At 45.1% G+C, this 21,965-nt stretch overlaps 1 protein-coding gene across 3 annotated transcripts in view; it reads right to left on the bottom strand.

Moving 5' to 3' along the window:
* Nucleotides 1–21,965, bottom strand: part of LOC144684345 (coronin-6-like) — a 326,360-nt gene that overhangs the window by 83,416 nt on the left and 220,979 nt on the right. For all 3 annotated transcript variants that reach the window (XM_078548008.1, XM_078548009.1, XM_078548007.1), the window contains exon 3: nt 19,440–19,562. In XM_078548008.1, the coding sequence (XP_078404134.1) occupies nt 19,440–19,562 (123 nt within the window). The remainder of the gene's footprint in view (nt 1–19,439; nt 19,563–21,965) is intronic.

The raw sequence follows: 21,965 nt of genomic DNA, 5'->3' as shown, positions 1-21,965 counted from the left end.
ACCATCATTCTCTCAGTAGCTTTGAGGTGGGGCTGGCCCCCCCATCTCTTCAGCCTCTGTGTCTGGTGCCGCTGTGGTCCTGAAGGGGTCAGGTGCTGAAGGCTGACAAAGGATCAGGTGCATTTAAAGTTTCAGGGCTGCCCCTGTAGGATACGGCCCTGGTCACAGAGTGCGAGTGGCCCTCAGCCATACATTCTCAGAGGCTACGTGAAGGTGTATGGAGCGTCCTCACTGCATATTGTCATCATTCTCCTGGAATCAGGCAACGATTCGGGCCTGTGCTGCGTCTCCATGACAGGAGCCTTCTCACAGGGGGTATACACATTGCCACAAGCCAGACTGGAGTCAAACATTCACAGGTACAATGTGACAATCTGTGGTGTCTCCTCACTGCATGTCGTCATCATCCTCCACAAATCCGGCAGCTATGAGGGCCTCCCGAGCACGCTTGCCTCATCTGGCCAGTGCAATGGCCTCATCACCATCATCCTCACCTTCGAGGACCTCCTGACTCTCATCCCATTGACGTCCTCCTCATTGGAGGTGACCTCCAGCTCCTCCATCTCCTCTCCCTGTTGCAGCGGCAAGTTACAAAGGGCGCAGCAGACGACGACGATGTGTGACACGCTTTGTGGCCTATATTGCAGGGCTCCACCAGACTGGTCCAGGCACCAGAACCTCATCTTCAGCATCCTGATGGTCTGCTCCACCAAGTTGTGAGCTGCAGCATGAGCCTTGTTATACCTTCACTCTGCTGCAGTCTGAGGCTGCCACACAAGTGTCATCAGCCACGGCCTCTGTGGATAGCCCTTGACCCTGAGGAGCCATCCCTGCAGCCTCAGTGGACCCTGGAAGACATCAGGAATCTGTGACTGACTAAGAATGTAGGACTTGTGGATACTACCTGGAAATCGAGCACAGACCTGCAAGATGTGTTTGTGGTGGTCGCAGACCAGCTACACATTCAGCAAAGGGGAGCCCTTGCGGTTGACATAGTTGACCACTTGTTGCGACAGGGATCTGAGCGCCACGTGATGGCACTCTGCACCTGTGGGAAACCTGAGATCTGGGCAAATCCCAGCGCTCTTGCATCCTGGCTTTCCTGCTCCCGGGTGAAATGTTGTGTGCCTTCGAGAAGGTGGCATCCGTGGCCTCATGGATGAATTTGTGGGTGGGGGTGGGAGGCTTGTGATATCCCACAGAGGTCACCAGTGGAGCCCTGAAAAGAGCCACTGGTGTAAAAATTGAGCATCGCAGTCACTTTCACAGCCACTGGCAGTGGATGCCCTCCATGCCCCCTTTGGTGCTAAATCCTGCAGCAGCTCACAGATGTGACCGACCAGTCCCTAGACACGCGCAGTCTACGGTGACACTGGCTCTTGGTCATCTGCAGGAATGAAAGGCAGCCTCGACGAGCCCTGGGTCTAGTTAGGCACCGACCAGCAACGGGTCACTGTGCCTCTTCAGCGGCGTGTGTGGGAGCCCCAGTCACCCCTTCTTCCTGAGGGTGCTGCTTCTGCCTCTGCACAGCCAGGCGCCTCTGTCGCTCTCTTCTCCATTGCCTCTGCTCTCTGTAAGCCATGGGGCATACAGCTAGTTCACCAGGCTCCATGTTCCTGATGTACTCCTCCTGCAGGATGAAAGAGAGAGATACATGGGTTAGCATGGGTGTCCTAAGAACCTCTCTTGGTTAAGTCTAAAGGCCCCTTAACACATCCCAGAGAGTGCTGGCCACCACTTGGATGGCCAGAGATTAGTGCACTGCATGGCTGACCGAAACCCCACCCTCCTCTGCCCCACTCCACCTGACCGATTGCCAGCAGCTTTGCCCATTGGACTGCATGCTGTGCTCTCAGCTCGGGCACAGGCATTCTCCTAACCCACACTGCAAGGCTGCCCTGTTAGCGCGAACCATGGGGGAGACTGGCCCAAACCGGGATGATGACTTTGCAAGGGTCTGTGAGCTCCTCCAGCAGTGACTGCTCTACGGCCAGCTTTAGCGAGGAGATTGTACAATGTGCCCAGTCGTCCAACTGTTCTGCAGTCCACTAAAACACTCATGAGTTTGCAGTCTGCGCCTGAGGAGTGAAAAGCTCTGGAGCACTTGGTGGCACTTTCATGACTCTGCGTTGCCTGAGTGGGCAGATAAGCTAGAGGCCCGACTCCAATCGTATCAATGTGGCTGCGTCTGAATTATCTCAGCTGCGGAGGAATGGTCACTTTATACAAGGTTTCACTGATGTGTGGCCACTTCCCTTCTCCCAACCCCACACGTGCTTGTACACTACCATCAGCCGCAGGGCAGCCCTTGCACTCCTTGCACCGCCCCCCCGTCTCGCCTCAACCACAGGGCAGCTGTTGCCACACACCACCCCCCTCCACCAATTCGCCTCGACCCCCCCAAGACGCCTCCACCTTGAAGTCCAATGGGCAACCCACGCAAGCGCTGTGCAACGTTATTGTGCACTCACCTCCATAGTTCCCCTCAAAGTGCGGCCCGCCAAATGATTCCGGCGGGTTGGGCTTATAATGAGACGCAGAGGCATTACAAAGAGGTTATTGACATCCAACAGCGGGAAACGGGGCCCGCCACTGACGGGCAGAGCAAACGATTGCAAACTGGTTCCACAACGTCGTGAAACCAATTTTTTGGCCCTCTCGCCATATTGTCCACTCACGTCGCCAAACACCCCAGACGCCAGTGTGCACGGAACATTCCGCCCCGTCTGTTTTCAGGGAATAAAAAACTGTTAAGAGAACGGTGAGCTAGGTAGTCAAATTTTAACACTGAACAGGAATCTTTCTCCCCCTAACAATAAAAGAATATAGTCCTTGTGGACGTAATCAACTGATGAATTCTGATTTTGATCGTTATAATCCAAACTGGGCCTCAAATGGTGCCTTACATTTAGTTGATATTAGTTGTAGAAATTACATAAGTTAGTTTAAATGGTCTAATATTCTGGGCTGTGGCTTTTTTCCATTACAGTTTTGACAGTGATTTTGGTGACAGGAGAGTTCTGGACTTACTGACACCAAGAGTACAATGCAGTCTCTACCTTATGGGACTACCTCTTACTGCAATGGGCTTTTATTTCCACTCTCTATACTTCCCTGCCAGAGGCTTTCAATCTTTTTGAATTAAGTAAAATATTCAGAGCAATTGCAAGTCGGAAACTAAGCATTCATAGAGAGCCATATGCTAAATTCCGACATGCATCAGTGACAGAAGACATTAAACAGTTCACTGAGCCGGCTATTTTCCTACTTGCATTATTTTGCAGCCATAAAGATGTGACATAAACCGCTCATCAGGCTACTCTGTACATTGATAAAACAGGCTGATTGAAGAATGATACGAAATGTGAAAACTGCTTAGAATGGTGTCATTAGATACTTAAAAAACATTTTTTCCATGGGATGTGGGTGATGCCAGCAAGGCTGCATTTATTGTCCATTCCTAGTTGCCCAGAGAAGTTGGTAGGTCACCTCTTGAACCTCTGCAATCTCTGTTGTGATACAGCTCTCACATGGCATTCTGCGGGGAATTCGAGGATTTCAACCAGCAGCAGTGGAGGAATGGGGACCTATGTCCAAGTCAGGTTGTGTGAGACTTGGGAGGGAACTAGGAAGTGACAGCGATCCCATGATATTGCTGCCCTTGCTTTTCTTGTGGCATAGTGGCAGTGCCCCTACCTCTGAGCCAGAAACTCTGGATTCGAGTCCCACTCTGGGACTTGATGGCCATGGAAGGCGCATCCATAGCATAGCCAAACAGGTTGACTATCAACCTGCAAATCCGTCGAATATACCTGGTCAGCCAGAACCTGCAGAAGGCAATGGCAAACCACTGCAGTAGCTTGCCAAACATAACCATGGTCACCAATGCCCTCTTAGAGCATGGTACCTGAAGAGAGAGAGAGAGGGGTGGGGTGGAGGTAGGGCCAGGTGGTGCTATTGAAGCGACCTTAGTTAGGTGCAGCAGTGCATCCTGTAGATCATACACACTGCAGCAACTGATAGTGGAGGTGTCAGATTTTGAGCCCAGTGACAGGGGGCACCAATGAAGCTTACTGCCTTGGTCTAAATGGTGTTGAACATCTCAAGTGTTGTTGCAGCTGCACCCATTCCATTACACTTTGGACTCCTGCTTGTTCTCAGCATTCAGTACCTGAAAGCCAAATCTAATGGGTTTTGTGTTTGCATTTATACAGTCACTTCAGTTTTATTGAAACAATTCAAGACCCTGGGATGAGGTCACCTCGCAGTATTTGGGCTTTATGTTAAACGGAATTCAACTCAAACAATGTCTAACACACGTGGGATTACCTGAGCTTTTTAAAATTTGCAGAGCTTATCGAAAAGGACTACAAACAGACACTGTGTACCCCACCCTCTCCAAACGTGCGAAAAGCAATGCTGGACACCAAGCTCTCCCATGATTAAAACAATCTGTATCTAGGCCTGGCAGGAACAGGCAAAGTATTAACAGTCTCAGATGGGCAGACAAAGTACAAACATAATCCCAGTAAACTGAAAGCCACAGTGATTATGAGAAACGCAGTGCATAATTAAAATAAAGCATGACCATTGACTTAGCAAGTCACAAAACATAATACCGTCCAGAGAAAGTTGCTATTTCTTTATTGATTTTTACTTTCCATTACAACTAATTAGATGTATTTAACAAAGTGCCCTTAATTAAGAAAATATAAACCAACGAGCTTAAACCCATTTCCCAATATCCATCATCAAAGGAAGTGTCACAACATTAACTGGCCTAGTAAATGCATGAACAGACCAATATGTCATAACTTAAATTACAGCCTCATCCGATGTTAGGCCTTATGACCGTTATTGACTGAGTCTTGTTAGCCTCCTATCACTCACATTTTCAATCCTTGGAGACTCCTTTCACAAAGCTGACTTCACCTTAACCTGACAGTACCCACTTTTAAGAAGTAACTTTTGCTGGATTCCTCAAGCATGATCCTATCTCCCACCCCACAACGGCACCTTTTTGGCTAACATCACGGGTCAGAAGGGGTGATTGGCTGATTTTATTCCCTCCCGAGCTCAACGAGCCTTAATCTCGCAGTTCAGACTTTATTCAAGCATTCAGAGGTCCAAATAAAATGACTGCAATTCCAGATTCTGTACGCATCAACTCCTGGCCTACTGTTCCTTTGAGTTGCTGTCCTTAGAAGTACAATTTGGTATAGATTTTGGCAATACAAATTGGTCATCTTTTCAGTTTTTGCCTGTCAGCATATCAAACCTCAAAGTCAAGACAAACCCATTTGGTGGATTCAGCTCCATATCCAATTGCTCATGGCACTTAGTCAAATAACACACTTCCATATAAGTAATGTGGCTTTGAAGGCACCATTTACAGTTTTGCTATTAATTTCTCTGTCAGCAGGCATAAGCCATTCCAAGAATTATGATTGTTTTACAAGATTAAAACTCCTGTTGCTATGACAAATGGTAAACTGGATTCTCTGAAGCTTTGGAAAAAAAAAATTAAGAGAATCTCAGTGGAATTGAGAGTGATGAAAAAAAAGTGATTATTATTGGCTTCAGGGCATATTCTGGAAACTGTCCTTTTTTTTTGAAAAAACAATTTGACAGTTTTTAAAAAAAAAATTAACCAAAACCATCAGTTGTTTTGGATTAAATGTCAGGTCTCTTTGAAGGTAGCCAAAAGTACAAAATGATCACCCTACTCCAACGATGGTGAAAAAAGGCACTGCCTAAGGTAGTATTAAGTTATAGCCTTGTGTGCTGTAGCCCCTCGAGGACTATGATGCTCTCAATATGATGCAAAGCCAACTCTCATAAGGCTTCTTCATGGTCCACATGGGAAAGAATTACTGATTGGCTGTTGTGTTGAGAATGACTGCACAAGGTATCACCCTAATGCAAAAGGTCATCTAGGACAGGGGCTTGTCAGGCTTCCGCCGATTGCAGGGCTCCATGTGGTTGCACCTCAGGAAACCATAGTCCCGGTGAGGCACTCCCTATGAGGACAGCGTCAACAAACCTCAAAACCTTACTGCATGATCTAGATGTTAATGGTTATTGTTTCATGGTGCCCTAATGGTGATCGGATGGCAATAGCAAGACGATGCCTCATCATTCTGTGTTGAGGTGAGCTTGTGATAGGGACATATGGCATTCTCAAGAAGCTGCTCTGTGTTGAGCCATGCACCTGATTATGCCTGAAAGAGTGACGTGTGGACCGGGCTGCCTTATTGAGCAGATGGCAGACTGACCTGAGTGCATCCCTGTGTAATTTTGATTATAAGTCGCTTATATGCTGCCATGCACACGAACTTGGTGAGGGCATGGGTGAAAGTGCTAAAGTTGCCCAAGACCTGTGAGAAGGGAGTGCGGTTCCCATTCCACAGTGACCATTCATGCCAAGGCTATTCAGTTAACCGTGGCTTCAGACTTACCAAGGATGATCCTATCATGAGGACAGGCAGTGAGTGCTGATATTTCCATAATCATTATGAGAACATTGAGCTTTCGAGAGAATTTCTCGCTGAAATACAAGGTGATGGGACCTTCCAGGTAGCAAAGGCAAAAGCAACTAACTGTTGTGAGGATGTGTCTGCACTTTACTCCTCCTGGAATCTTGTAGCTATCAGGTTGTCATGGGAACATCTGATGCATCATACCCGTGTGATGGGCTCTTCATGCGGCTGGTCTACATCCTGGCCCTCATCAGATCCATCCCCTTCAACGTCCTCCTCGTCAGAGGAGACGTCTCGCTCCTCTATTTCTCCCTCAGGCAACACATTCTTTCCCTGTCTCCCCCCCACCCAGCGCAAGGTTGTGCAGGGCACAACAAGCAGCGATGATCTAGGACACTCTGCGGTGAGTATCGGAGAGCCCTGCATGAGCAGTCCAAACGTCGGAAATGCATCTTTAATCGTCTGCTCTATCCAGGATCTGATGGCAGAATGTGCAGCATTGCATTTCTTCTCAGCACCACTATGTGGATGCCGAATGGGTGTCATGAGTCACGTCTTCTGGAGGCACCCCTTGTCCTCGAGGAACCAGCTGTGTAAACGCTCAGGCCCCTCAAAAATCTGTGGCATCTGTGAGTAGGTCAAGATGTAACAATCTTAAGAGCTCCCTGGGTACCTAGCACAAACATACTGGATCTGCCTTTTGAGATCAGAGAGTGAAATCCTTTTCGATGGATGAATCTCACAGGTTGCTGCCAGGGAGCTCTCAAGGCCACATGTGTGCTATCCCACTCTCTCAGTTCCTTCGCCTCTGTCGCATCTATTCTGATGATGTCACTTTCCAAAACGGCGCTTCTGACATGTCTTCCTTCTTCCTTAGCCGAGGTTTCCCACTCACTGTGGTTGACAGGGCCCTCAACCATGTCTGACCCATCTCCCGCGCCTCTGCCCTCCCACCTTCCTCTCCCTCCCAGAACCATGATAGGGTCCCCCTTCTCCTCACTTTTCACTCCACAGCTTCCGCATTCAAAGGATCATCCTCTGCCATTTCCACCAACTCCAGCATGATGCCACCACCAAACACATCTTCCCCTCACCCCCTGTCAGCATTCCATAGGGATCGTTCCTTCTGGGACACACTGGTCCACTCCTCCATCATCTCCAAAACCTCATCCCCTTCCCATGGCACCTTCCCATGCACTCGCAGAAGGTGCAACACCTGCCCCTTTACCCCCTCTCTCCTCACCGCCCAAAGGCCCAAACACTCCTTTCAAGTGAAGCAGCATTTCACTTGCACTTCCCTCAATTTAGTCTATTGCATTCACTGCTCCCAATGTGGTCTCCTCTACATTGGAGAGACCAAACGCAGACTGGGTGATCGCTTTGCTGAAAAACCTTCGGTCTGTCTGCAAGCATGACCCAGACCTCCCTGTCGCTTGCCATTTTAACACTCCACCCTGCTCTCATGCCCACATGTCCGTCCTTGGCCTGCTGCAATGTTCCAGTGAAGCTCAACGCAAACTGGAGGAACAGCACCTCATCTTCCGACTAGGCACTTTACAGCCTTCCGGACTGAATATTGAGTTCAACAATTTTAGACCATGAACTCTGTCCTCCATCAACACCCCTTTTTTTAAAATCTCTTTTATCAATATTCATTTTTTATTTTTTATCCACTTATTTTTATTCATTTTTATTTTCATTCATTTTTTCACTGTTTTAACCCCCCCCCCTTTTTATCCCAATTATTCCGGTCCCTTTTTTCCCCCACCACCGCCCCCTCTCCCTACCCCACCCCCACAAGGGCCTAATGTTACTTGTTCATGTTGCTCTTTCACACTTCTTGTTCTGCTATTATCACATTCTGCTTTCTCACCTTAATGCGCTATTGGCACCTTTTTCAGCCCGTACCAACACCATTAACACTCCCTTTGTCCTTTGGTTCATGACATCTTTGTCAATCTCTCCTCTGTCCCCAGCTAGCGCTGGCTTTCTATCCAGATAAACCTGCTCCACAGCACCCCCCGCTTCAAACAGTATAAACTTCATCACATTTCTACTTCTCTGTAGCTCTGAAGAAGAGTCATAACAACTCGAAATGTCAACTCCGTTTCTCTCTCCACAGATGCTGTCAGACCTGCTGAGTTTTTCCAGCATTTTCTGTTTTTGTTTCAGATTTCCAGCATCCGCAGTATTTTGCTTTTATATTATGTGTGCAGTCAATGACACCCTGCACTTGCGGGAAATTGTTGCGAATCCGACAGCTCCTGTCTTTCAGCACCCATGCGGAATTGGACATACTGGTGAGCTCTGGTGAGAAGGAAATCTGTCACCTCCCTTATGCATTTGTTGTCGCCGATTGGAAAATGCCACAAAGGTCCCCACTGAAGCCCTGGACGGACCCGTTGGCAAAAATGCTCAGTGCAGCAGTAACCTTCAAATCCACTGGCATGGGATGTCCTCCAAGTCCTTGCGGCATCAGATTCTTCACAGAGGGGGTGGCAAGAGTGAGCTACCACTTCCCTGGACAAGCGAAGATGCCTGTGGTATTGTCTTTCACTCATCTCCAGATATGAGCAGCGTCTTCTATATTCCAATGATCAGGCCACTGGTCTTGGTTGAACTTGCCCCTCTTTGGGAGCATCTGGGACTTCCGCGGGCCCCGCCCCCTCTTGCGGCTCAGGCCGCTGCTCCCCCTGGACCTGTACCAATTGGTGATGGGCCCTTCGCCTCATTCGAATCAGAGCTATAAACAAGGCAGGGGTGCCTGAAGCCTGCATTCTCCACGCCTATTTGTCAATGGATACATTTTGAGAATGTAGTTAAACTTTCTCTTGACTGGTTTCCCTCCATCTCCGAGCCAGGAGGCCTCCTTCGAGTCATGGCAGCCCCAGGCCACCTCTTGCAGGTGAAGCACATCCTGGAGGACCCACAGGTGGATGATCTTTCCCTTCAGACATGACTGTGTATGCACAAGAGGGTCTTGATCAGGGTGAATACAGCCACCTGCGAGAATCCTCTGTCAGGCAATTGTCAGCTTGCCTCCATAAGTCTAGACAGTCTACAGAGAGAACACAGCCTTGTCATAATGTCAGGACTTTAAGCATTGTGCCTTACAAGCCATGTGAGGCTTGAAATGTGCATGTAGCTTCTGTCCTTGAATAATTTAACCTCCACCCCTTTTTACATGCCTCTGTCACAAACAGATAGCAAATCACATCAACTCAAATGTAACCCCAATTACATACAGCCGTCAACACAGGACGTTCTACTCAGTCGCTGGTGGGGGAAATTAATTTGGAGGGGGGATTGTGGTGAGCTGGCCTTTTAATGAGCATTCAGGACAAGCTAATGAATGCAAATGGGCTCCCCACATTGTTCAGTGGGAAACTCCACCCACCTTTACCCGCCTTGAAAACCGGGAGAACAAAATTCCAAGCTATTTCCCCACCGTCGGGAAACGCCAAATTAAGCGTCCGCCACCCCCGCCATGATTCCCGCTGCTGGCCAGAGCGGAAGATTCCGCCCATGATTGTTCACGGAGGCAGGATTGCAGTCGATTCCAGTTGAAGAACCTGACAGTACCTCTGTCGAGGTTCATGTATAATGAATGGCCAATTGAGCAAGGCAACAGAGGACTGCGGGCACCCATGGGTGCACAGGCCAGCGAAGGTCAGTAGGGCAGAGTTTCCTGTTCCAGCCCCCTAGGACTATTGGGTTGCTTTGGATGCTACAATTACAGGAATATCATGAGGAGAGGAGTACTCATCTCTAAGTAGAGTGTCCAGAAAAGGCCAGGGAAAACTGAAAAAAAAGTTAGTTTTAATGTAGAACCCTTGTAGACCAGAAAGCAGGAGGGTGTTCCCACATGGAGTCCTGTGTCTCCCTATCTCCGACCTTTCTCCTTCCTTTATGGAGCTGAAAGGGTTCGGCAAGCCCCCCCTCCCCTGCACTTACTTTAAGCCATGTGGATGGTTCCTTTAGGTCCCCCTGGCAGTGTCCAGCTCCTGCCACCCCCACCCCAAATCCCTGCTTCAGGCTCAAACAGCTCTTAAGAATTTAACTGAAGCACAGTTCTTAAAATCAGCAGGTTTTTGTGGTGCACACCTGCCAACCGCTTCCTGCACTCTCACACAGTGATCCTGCCCCGAATTAAAAATAATGTCAGTCAGTCTGTAACAGCGGGGGGTCGTTTAACCGAGAGAGGCTGTCCCGATTTCTAGCCTCCAAATCTCAGCAAGTACCACATTTCTCATTTGTTCAGATTGTGGCTTTATTTTTGGTTTGCAGCTCTGCAGGCTGGGGGGGCAGAGAAAGTACATCAATGAGTCAATGGCCAACTTTAAGGAGAGATCAACATCATACAGACATTTGTGAACAGGAATAACAGTGAGTTGATGCTGAAGCACACATTGTTACTGAATTTTGGGCCATTGATATTGTACAGCAGGGTGCAATCAGTCAGTGCTGCCACCAAACCCAATTAAGAATGAATGCAGAAGTTAAATCCAGTTTCCTCCTTTAAGGTAGAAAATCTATTGAAGTGGCCTCTGTGATCAATTTGTCCATTCCAAAGGGGCAATAGTTTCTTTTGAAAACTGATTTACCTAATGGTACCTGTCCATCAGGCATGGACCAAGGTTAGGCTATTGTCTGCATGAGATTCGAGGGATAAGAGATTGAAAACTACCAAAAAGAATGTGTCTGAGTTTATTTATTGCAGCAAGAAGCTTTTACAACTTTTCTTTGGGAATCAGTGAGTTGCACTGAAAGTAAAATGAGACACAACAGCCCTGCCTAAATAAATGTCAATAAAATAGACCTAAAAATCCCGATGAAGAGATCAAAGTGACCACATCACAGCACTCAGCTCAGATTAACTGTATCCATCACTCCAGTGAATTGAAACAAGTGTTAATCAGCTAGGCAAAGATAAATCAAGCTCCTGATTGCTGGTGGCAGTGATGGTTGAATGGAGTCGAACAATACCCCAAATTAACACTCCTCAATAACCAATATAAATTGGTGGCTGCATTCAGCCATTTGTGGGTTACAATAAAAAGGCTTTGTTAAGCTCTGCATACGGCCCTGTTCACTATGACATTCTAGGCCTCCTATCACATTTTCTTTAGTCCATGAAATATTTAATTCATTCATATGGTCTTAATAGCAAATTAACCTCCAGCTGGCATGTGCAACATCTGCATTTTTTAGGGAGGAATGAATGAATGAAAACCTTTCAAAACAACAAAATTCAACCCCACGCCAGAAATCAACACTCCCGATATCCCCTCATGCTTTAAAACGAATGCTTCACCTCCAATCCCCCTCCTAAGTTCTTGAACATGTTGTTTCTCAAATCCATGCCATTTTCCCCAAAACTCTATTTCAATGCCTCCAATCAGGTTTCACATCTGCTGAAGCAGCGCTAACCAAGGTCACCAGTGACATTCTCCGACTCTAATAATGACTGTGGATCCTGGCCTCTTGATAGATTTTGATACTGTCAACCATGCCACCCTACTCCATCTCAACCAGACTACCTTCACTTGCTTCCACTGTTATCTCATTGATCGTAGCCAGAACATCTCCAGTAATGGTTTCTTACCCTGCCCCCATATCATTACCTCAAAGTCCCCCCAAGGATCTATCATTGACATCCCCCACACCTTCCTCATTCACATGCTGTCCCATGGTAACACCATCAGCAGACAAGATGACGATGATGGCTGGCATTTATATAGTGCCTTTTAGGACCACTGGCCATCTCAAAGCACTGACAGCCAATGAAAGGCAAGTTGAGCTTCCACATATACATAGATACAAATTGGACCTCGACACCACCTCCCTAATCGCCTCCACTGCCTCTGTGTTGTTGGGCATCCAGCCCTGGATAGGCCGCAATTTCCTCCAGTTAAACACTGGAAAGAGCAGAAGACCTCATCACAAACTCCTCATCTTCACCATCACCACTCCCACCCAGGGCATTGTTTCAGACTTAACAAGACATCTAGCAAACTTGGGATCTTTACTTGATTCTGAACTGAGATTCTGACCGTGTCCTCTACTTCCATGTCCGAAACATCTTTGCTTCTGCCACCAACCTCAGCCCATCTGCACTGAAATGACTCCCACGAAGATTATTCTCAACAATCAAAGTTGAACAAGTTCAGAAACAGACTTTGCCTTTACTCTAATCCATTACTTCTATGTTGAGAATAAGATTTGAGGGGAAAAAACTTCCATTTGCATAGCATCTTTCAGAGCATCTAAAAGCACTTCACAGACAATGAAGTGCTTTCGAAGTATTGTCACTATAATAATTCAGGAAACACGGCAGCCAATTTGCACACTGCAAGCTCTCAAAGGCATCAATGAGATAATGATCAAACAATTTGCTTTAACGATGTTGCTATGTGGGATAAATATTGACCATGGCCTAAGTGGGAACTCCGCTGCTCATATTCATAACAGTGTTGTTGGATTTTTTTTTTACATCTACTCATGGGAGCAAACAGAGCCTCAGCTTAACATTTTATCCAAAAAATTGCACCTCTGACAGTGTAGCGCTCCCTCAAACTATACTATTGTGTCAGCCTAGATTTTGTGCTCAAGTCTTTGGAGCAGGGCTTGAACCCACAATTTTCTAGCTCAGAGCCAAGAGCACACCCCACTAAGCAGTCCATGTCCAAATGCAGCAAGGCCTGGACAATATCCAGGCTTGGGCTGACAAGTGGCACGTAACATTCGCGCCACACAAATGCCAGGTGTTATGATCCCAGCTGATGTTACCACTGGTCAAGCCAGATCCCAGGGTCGTTCCCAACTTGATAGGTTCTAACCTTCACTTTTTGTTTAGAAACATGGAGGGCAGCTACTGAACAGAGTCACAGGAGTCAGCTGATGAGCTTTTAACAGAAGAATAAAACATTTATTTGCCAAGAAAGGTGAACTATATTACAATACTCCTTCACTCACAACTATACCTTTTCAGGTATATACAGATTCATAAGGGTAGCACAAGTTACAAAAGCTACCTTATACTCTCATGTTCACAGTAAGTACACAATGTAAACCAATAGTCACGTGTGGCCAGGCACACCTTACTCTGAAACCAAGTGACAGATGCCACCTCAAATAGATGCTGTGGATCTCTCATCAACTCCCCCCAGACACTTGCAACAACATGAGCCAATCGGACTCACTGAACCACTGCTTTAACACGAGGGTTTCCAATCTCCACTCTCGAAGAACCCATTTTGGAATCTTCTCCCAAATGACAATTTCTCTCGGGTGCCTTCCGCAAGGGTCCACCTCCAGGGTTGCAAACTCTCCTTCCGGGGTTCCTCTCCCCTGATCACCACGTGCATTCAAGCTTTCTGCCACGCACTCTCTCTCAGATACTCAACCATGCCAAGAGAACTCCACTGTTTCACATGCCCATAGTAAAGTGCTACAGACCTCCAGCTGCCTCCTTGGATCTTCAAGCTTCTCACATGCCTATTTTGCTTTAAAGCTTCGTCTTGCAGCTTTCTCCCTTTAAGCTTGGAATCTTCCTTTCTGCTCCTTACTTTCACTCCCAGTGAACAGGATCTTGTTCAGATTCCTATTCTTCTCCCTTGACTTCACTGTCTTCTTGGTACCTTTCTCCTGTTCCATTCCCTGGTTTTGGGACCTTTTTTTTTTCCATTCTTTGCAACCTGCTCCCTGCAGTTCCCTTTCCTGTATCCAGTTTCTCCAGGCTCCAGGCTTCAACTGAGCTAAAAAAAACTGCCCGTCTCTCCTATTGCAAGGCAACAGCCTTGTTTTCTATCTTGTGTTTGTTTTAACTTCCCTTCAAGAGACGTAAAACCTCATTAAATTCAGGTATCTTTAGAAGTGAAACCAAAACTCAAGTCCCCCCCTTTCTTAACACACAAATTCAAAAACACAAATTAAAATTAAAGCTACAACCCATTCCGAACGCCCACAAATACAAATGTAACTTATTTAAACTATTTCCTATTCCCTAACACAGGCAAGGACATTTCCAACAGGAGAGAACCTAACCATTGCCCCATGACATTCAATGGCATTACCCTCGCTGAATCCCCCACGATCAATACCCTGGAGGTTACCATTGACCAGAAACCAAACTGGACTAGCCATATAAATACCGTGGCTACCAAAGCAAGTCAGAGGCTAGGAATCCTGCGGCGAGTATCTCACCTCCTGACTCCCCAAAGTCTGTCCACCATCAACAAGGCACAAATCAAAAGTGTAATGGAATATTCTTCACTTGCCTGGATGAGTGCAGCTCCTACAACACTCAAGAAGCTTGACACCATCCAGGATAAAGCAGTCTGCTTGATTGGCACCCCATCCACAAACATTCACTCCCTCCACCACCAACACACAGAGGAAGAAGTGTATACCATCTACAAGATGTACTGCAGGAATTCACCAAGGCTCCTTAGACAGCACTTTCCAAACCCACGAACATTACCACCTAGGAGGACAAGGGCGCCATCTGGAAGTTCCCCTCCAAGCCACTCACCATGCTGACTTGGAAATATATTGACGTTCCTTCACTGTCACTGTGTCAAAATCTGGAATTTCCTCCCTAACAATACTGTGGGTGTACCTACACCACATGGACTGCAGCAGCCCAAGAAGGCAGCACATCACCACCTTCTCAAGGGCAATTAGGGGTGGGCAATAAATGCTGGCCTAGCCAGCGACGCCCATGTCCCATGAATGAATTAAAAAAAAAGCTGACACCTTGGAGTGGCAAACTGGTAACAGCTGTCACCAGAAAATAAGATTAAAATACATGTTAATTTGAAAAAAGGGAGAACTTACATTTAAATAGATTATTCATTCAGGAGTGGTAACTGAATTTCTTCAAGTGCGACAGATCACAAGATGAATTACTTTAATATGTACCAACACAAGAGACCCATTAATGAAGCCATTTCATTTTCTCTAGTCTCCCCCTTCCAGCAAGTATGACCTTGACTGACTTTATTTATTACCTTTCAATAAACAATAAGATGAGTGGGTCACCTCTACTGAAAGGAATATGCATGAATGAAAGGATTTATTTTAACACCTCTGAATTTACATAGGGGTTACATCAATCCTCATGACACACATTTAGGAGCACTCCAGGAGGTTAAAAGCAAAAAACTGCGGATGCTGGAAATCCAAAACAAAAACACCTGGAAAAACTGACTCTTCAACAGAACTAAGGAAAAATAGAAAAGGGGATTTTCGTATCTCCCTTTTGCCTTGTTCACCTTCATCGCTTTCCATTTCTCGCCTGGTGTTTGACAAGGTGTTTACTAAAACCCACTTTCACAGCCATATTTCCTTCCTCAGTGAACCCTTAATTAGCACATTCCTTTAGACCTGATGAGTTTTTCCAGGTAATTCTGTTTTTGTTTTGTTCCTTTAGATAATATCACCACCTTCAACACCTCTTTGTCCTTTTGTCTGTGACACCTTTTGGTTATCTCCACCTATCACTGGCCCTCTATCCAGCTCTATCTGTCCCACCCCCTCCCCCCCTTAAACCAGCTTATATTTCACCCCTTTTCTATTCTTCCTTAGTTCTGTTGAAGAGTCATGCGGACTCGAAACGTTAACTGTATTCCTCTCCACAGATGCTGCAAGACCTGCTGAGTTTTTCCAGGTATTTTTGTTTGTGTTTTGGATTTCCAGCATCCGCAATTTTTTGCTTTTATCTTAGTGTTTAATTGACTGCCACTTCTCTTCAAGGAATGCCTACCCTTTTGCTCTTCTCTCCATCAGGATTTTCGTATCTCTCTTCTGCCTTGTTCACCTTCATTGCTTTCCATTTCTCTCCTGGTGTTTGACAAGGTGTTTACTAAAACCCGCTTTCACAGCCATATTTCCTTCCTCAGTGAACCCTTAATTAGCACATTCCTTTAGATAATATCACTATCTTCAACACCTCTTTGCCCTTTTGTCTGTGACATCTTTTGGTTATCTCCACCTATCATTGGCCCTCTATCTAGCTCTTCTTGTCCCACTCCAGAGGGTTGCTTTGCCACTGAATTTTTATTATAAACAAATGCTAACAAATAAATGAGTCTCTAGGCAATCTATGCACTAACTCTTCCATAGCTTCACTCACTATTGCCTGGAAGTCACTTTGAAGCTTCATAAAAGAAATGAACTCTTAAGCCATCCAGCTTCAAGTGTGCTATTCATAATTCAAATATACCACACACAATTGATGAAATACAAAATTACAACATAATAAATACATTAAAAATTAAAGCAATCACACATCAGAAACTGAAATATCTTATGAACTTTATCTCAATCCTTAACACGTTACTCTCTAGAGACATTTTACATTCGTCAGTCTTCATAATAAACATGCATTAAACTTCACAAGTGATGAGAAGTTTTATTTTCGCTAAACATTAGCAATCAATTTGTAGCGCATGATGAATTTAATTAGCATTCATACAAGCCAGAAAATATAAGTGCTGATGAATAAAATGTCATTGTTATACATCATCTCACATCTACATTACACCACGTGATGGGAGGCTCATTACAAGGTTTGGATGAAGACTACTCAATCTCTCTGATGTACTTCCAGAATAGTGACCCATCTTTCTATTACAGCATTTAGTAGTTTCTTAAATAAGTAGTGCTCTGCCCTCAACCAATCTTTCTGACAACATGTCCCAACTCTTGATAAGCTTTTTCCTGGTTCTGTTCTAAAATTGCCTTGAACTAATGTACTCCATCATCCTGCTCTTGACATATCTGAAAGTACTGCACTGGATTAAGTCTCCCTATCCAATGAAATTTCCATCATAATTTCTCTTTGGAGAAATCATTTTTCAAGATTGAACAGCCCTAGCTTAACCAATTTTTTCTCATAGCTCATTGCCCCGAGTCACAATCTGGATGTTGCTTGTATATCTGCAGTACCGATACATATACAAACTACCAACAGAGCACTTCAGGCTTCACTTGCTCAGGAAGAGGCAAGTTTTTTTAAATAAACATTTCTAATTAGAAATGGTGGCGATTGTATAGCAGGTTGGAATGCAAATTCACATGGGAGCAGGAGTAGGTCATTTAGCCGCACCAGCCTGTTCTGCAATTCAATGAGATCATGGCTGACCTGCAATCTAACCCCATTTACCTGCCTTTGTCCCATAGCACTTAACTTTGATTAACAAAAATCCATCAATCTCAGACTTAAAATTAACAAATGGCCAAACATTAATTGCTGTTTGCAGAAGATTATTCCAAATTTCTACCACCCTTTGCGTAAAAGCGCTTCGGAGTTTCACTCCTGAAAGATCTAGCTATCTAGCTCTAATTTTTACATTCTGCCTGTCGCCGTAGGCATCCCAAATAGTGGAAAGGCTTTCTTTCTACCTCATCTGTTTCCCTCAATATCTCGAGAACGTCAAGAGGTTCACTCCTTAACCTTCCAAATGCCAGGAAATTCCATAAATTTGTGTAACCTCGCCTCATAATTTACACCTTGGAGTCCAGGTCTCATTCCGGTAACCGTTCCCTCCACAGTAAACCCCTTGTCTTGGCCATCGCACCAGAGGAGAGCACAGGCTGGACACCCCCTACTTAAAAGCTGAGAAAAGTAAATTTAAAAAGTGCGAAGCATTTGCCTAATGTTTTCACGCATATCTTGAGGCTCGCTCAGATATTGCTTTGGCAAAGCTCAGGAAACGTTTGAAAAATGTGGCAAGAAAAGGTTTTAGGCTGGTTTCACAAGACATTTGCAGCATTGTTAAGAAGTGCTTTTGCTCGTTAGTGATCGCACGAATGCAATGCGAGTCTGCGACACGAGTCCCACTCGACAGCAGAGTGAACCTTCACAAACACAGCGAGGGAGGGAATCTCACCCGTTTGGTTTCTGGGGAAGTTCGGGCCTTCACACTATGTTTTGTGTCAGAGTGAATTTGCACTGATGCTAAACTGGAGACTACAAACACAGGAGAATTGACTGGAAAGGTTAAAAGTTTGCAAGTTTGTTCATCACATAAGGATCATGTTGTTGATCATCAACTTTTCCAAATCAGAAAGACTTGAGGAGCAGCCAAGTTCCTCATTAATGTGGTTCTCTATTTAGTCTTGTTTCAAGCTCTGCATCTTTTTGATGCAGCCCTGATTAAAACAGCCTTCACAGCACAGCTCCATAAATAGGAGCACTGCCTCGACTGCACTACCACTGAAAACACCAGTCCTTATTATTTAGTCAGCAAAACCACACTGGAATGCCTGCAGTAACCCGACAAGCCTCAAAGCTCTCATCTAACTACCTGTCATGTTCAAGTACATGATGCATGGGGCTGTGTTCAGTCTGCACCAAAGCTCTGGATTCGCCATATTTCGCAGGGTTTTGCAGTGAGCCATCCCAGCATTTCTGCTTTATACAATTGCATAGAAATTACAGCACAGGAGGCGGCAATTTGCCCATCATGCCTGAGTAAATGCTAGCTCCTCAACTAGATCCATACTCTAACCACATTTTCTTACCCCTTTCCCTGTCTCTTTTCTCACACTTCCTTTTCAAATATTTGTTTTAAATGATGTTACTGTCTTTGTTTCAATAATCACTTCAGGTAAATCAATGCATTTTCTCCTCACTATCCGTGGAAAATTCTTCACACTGTCACCTTTGTTCTTTTAGTTACAATCCAAAGTCAATGCTTTTTTTATTAATAATTCTCCATTTTTTTCACATTTCAAACCAAGCATGCATTCTTCTTTTTTTTAAAGAAAGGGCATCACCTTGTTTTTTTTTAAATTCATGGGATGTGGGCATCACTGGCAAAGCCAGCATTTACTGCCCGTCCCTAATTGCCCTCGAAAAGGTGGTGGTTAGCAATTGTAATAACTGCGCAGTTATGGAATATCTACCTATCGCCAGATTACTGAATGTCCATGCAATAGCCGACCAGTCCTTACCATGACTGTACAGTCCTCAGAGCCGCTGGCAACGACGTTGTCATTGTGTGGACACCAGTCAATGTCAAGCACAGGCGCCGTGTGTCCGCACACCAAGGGATGATTTTTATCCACGCGCCCGGTCTGCAAAGGAACAGAGAAGCAACAAGTTTTATCATTGGTACCAAAGGTAAAATAAATGATTAAAATACCTCTTTCACAAGAAGGAGAAACTGGGGTTAGTTCACCTGGGAAGATTTATGACCCCATTTCGTTTCTGACAACTGTTTGCATTGCACATCACAGGCTCACTTCACTGATTAAATGCTGGCACCTACTTCCCCCGTAGCAAACAACAGGAGAGCAGGATGGAAGGAAAATGACTCCATGCCTTGAGCAGGGTGGAATTCAACTGCTCACCGCACTCCCCATTATTTCAACAAGAGAAACAAATTCATCCACAGCTCCTCTCCCTCTCATACAGCCAAACTACGGCAGTAACACAAAATTCAACACAAAATATTCTGTTTTGAGGACACACCACAGTAAGATAAAACACATGGTCTGGCTTTCCATATTGAAAGATCACTGAAATGCAAGCCCAGGGTGTAAAGCATCACACCTCAAACAACACACCCCCGACACGAATGTTTCCACTTTATCCGTATCTAGAAATGAGAAATGCAACACATAAATCATATTCTCTCCAATAATAAGGAGACACTGGTCAAGTTCAGACAGGCAAACGCAGCTTCTGTAAAACAGCCAAATTGAAATTTTTCACATTGTGGACTGTAGTCGTGGGTTACTGTGGTAATCTGATGTGTAATATACCTTTAAGAAGAATGTTATTAAGGAAGATCACATGATCTTAGTATCCAATAGCAGAGTAGTGCGGGCTACCTCTGTAGTTAGTAGTTGGAGTAGTGTAGAGACAGGGTTTGAAGAGTAAGCACACGTTTAGTTGCTGCTGAGTACTTTTGTAAATAAACACAGAGTTTCTACCTATGAAGTGTCTGCTGCTCAACTCTATCATTAGTACCAGATCGGTCACCACTTACGACAAGTGTGCGAACAGCATCCAACAAACTGGTGTTAAGGATCTAACAGTCACAGATTTAAAACCCTTTGGAATCTTGACGTCAGAGCTGATTTATTGCCTCAATCTGCCTGATACTGATTGGAAACCTCGTCACAATTTCTGAGAGAGAAAATCTAACCAACTCTCTGGTGATTTAACATCTTCCAACAGAGGGACTGAATAAGGCTGACTGAGATTCATAGTCTGCACTTTTACTGTGAAGCCAAAATTGCTTTACCTGAACAGCAAATCAGACGTGAAGGCCCAAACTGAACCTGAGGTGAAACCAAGTGAGACTGTCTCCTCCAGCAGAGTCTCATTCCACCAGTTGTGCCGTGTCAGATTGACCCTGACACCAGATTCGAGCTGCATTTACACTGTAACTGCAGCATCACTGTCGAGCAAAAACGCCGGTTGTACTGCAAATCCAACCATAAATCCTGAGAAACAGCATCTAATTCAATCAGTATAACCCAACTGATGGTGATTACTATGAGGTTCCAGTTCAAAAAGAACATCAGTGACACTGGGGGACATCAAAGTGAAAAAAAAACCCAATAAAATCCCAACAGAGGGGATCTCTTCATTCACAGCGATCCTACTACAGATCACCGAAATAATGGAGGCAAAGCTTCAATCTCCATTCTCTAGTAAGTTTTGGCTGTTTGCCAATCAACCCCAGAGGTGTTCTCCAATAGTAATGGGTCACTCCTGAAAATAAGAAATATGAAGACACTGTAAGACATGGCCTGTGCACAATAAATGCTTAAATTCCTTTCTTTAAACAGATGGAGCTACATACGTATGGCACAACACAATAATAGGAAGTTCTATATAAGTAGTACATACAGATTTCCGGGGCTTTTTTTTTAAAAGAAAGGTTTCAAGATGCAAATTGAGATTATTTCACTAATCATGAGATCATCCACTTTGGTAGAAGAAACAGATGTGCAGAGTATTTCCTAAATGGTAAGAGGTTAGAAAGTGCAGATGTACAAAGGGACCTGGGTGTCCTTGTCTATAAGTCAATGAGAGCTAACATGAAGGTGCAGCAGGTAATTAGGAAGCTAATAGAATATTAGCCTTTATCGCAAGAGGATTTGAGTACAGGAGTAGTGAAGTCTTGCTTCAATTGTATAGAAGCTTGCTTAGACCGCACCTGGAGTACTGTGTGCAGTCTTGGTCCCCTTAACTCAGAAAGGATATCATTGCCATAGAGGGAGTGCAATAAAGGTTCATCAGACTTGTTCCGGGGATGGCGGGACTGTCTTATGAAGGGGAAACTGGGCCTGTATTCTCTAGAGTTTCAAAGAATGAAAGGTGATTTCATTGAAACCTACAAAATACTTAAAGGAATAGACAAGGTAGATGTGGGTAAGATGTTTCCCCTGGTTGGGGAGTCTAGAACCAGGGGACACAATTTCAAAATAAGGGGGAAGCCACTTGGGACCGAGATGAGGAGAAAT

This window comes from Cetorhinus maximus, chromosome 9 (genome assembly GCF_964194155.1).
Source record: "Cetorhinus maximus chromosome 9, sCetMax3.hap1.1, whole genome shotgun sequence".
Classification (NCBI taxonomy): domain Eukaryota; kingdom Metazoa; phylum Chordata; class Chondrichthyes; order Lamniformes; family Cetorhinidae; genus Cetorhinus; species Cetorhinus maximus.
This window is presented reverse-complemented; position numbering and strand designations above follow the sequence as displayed.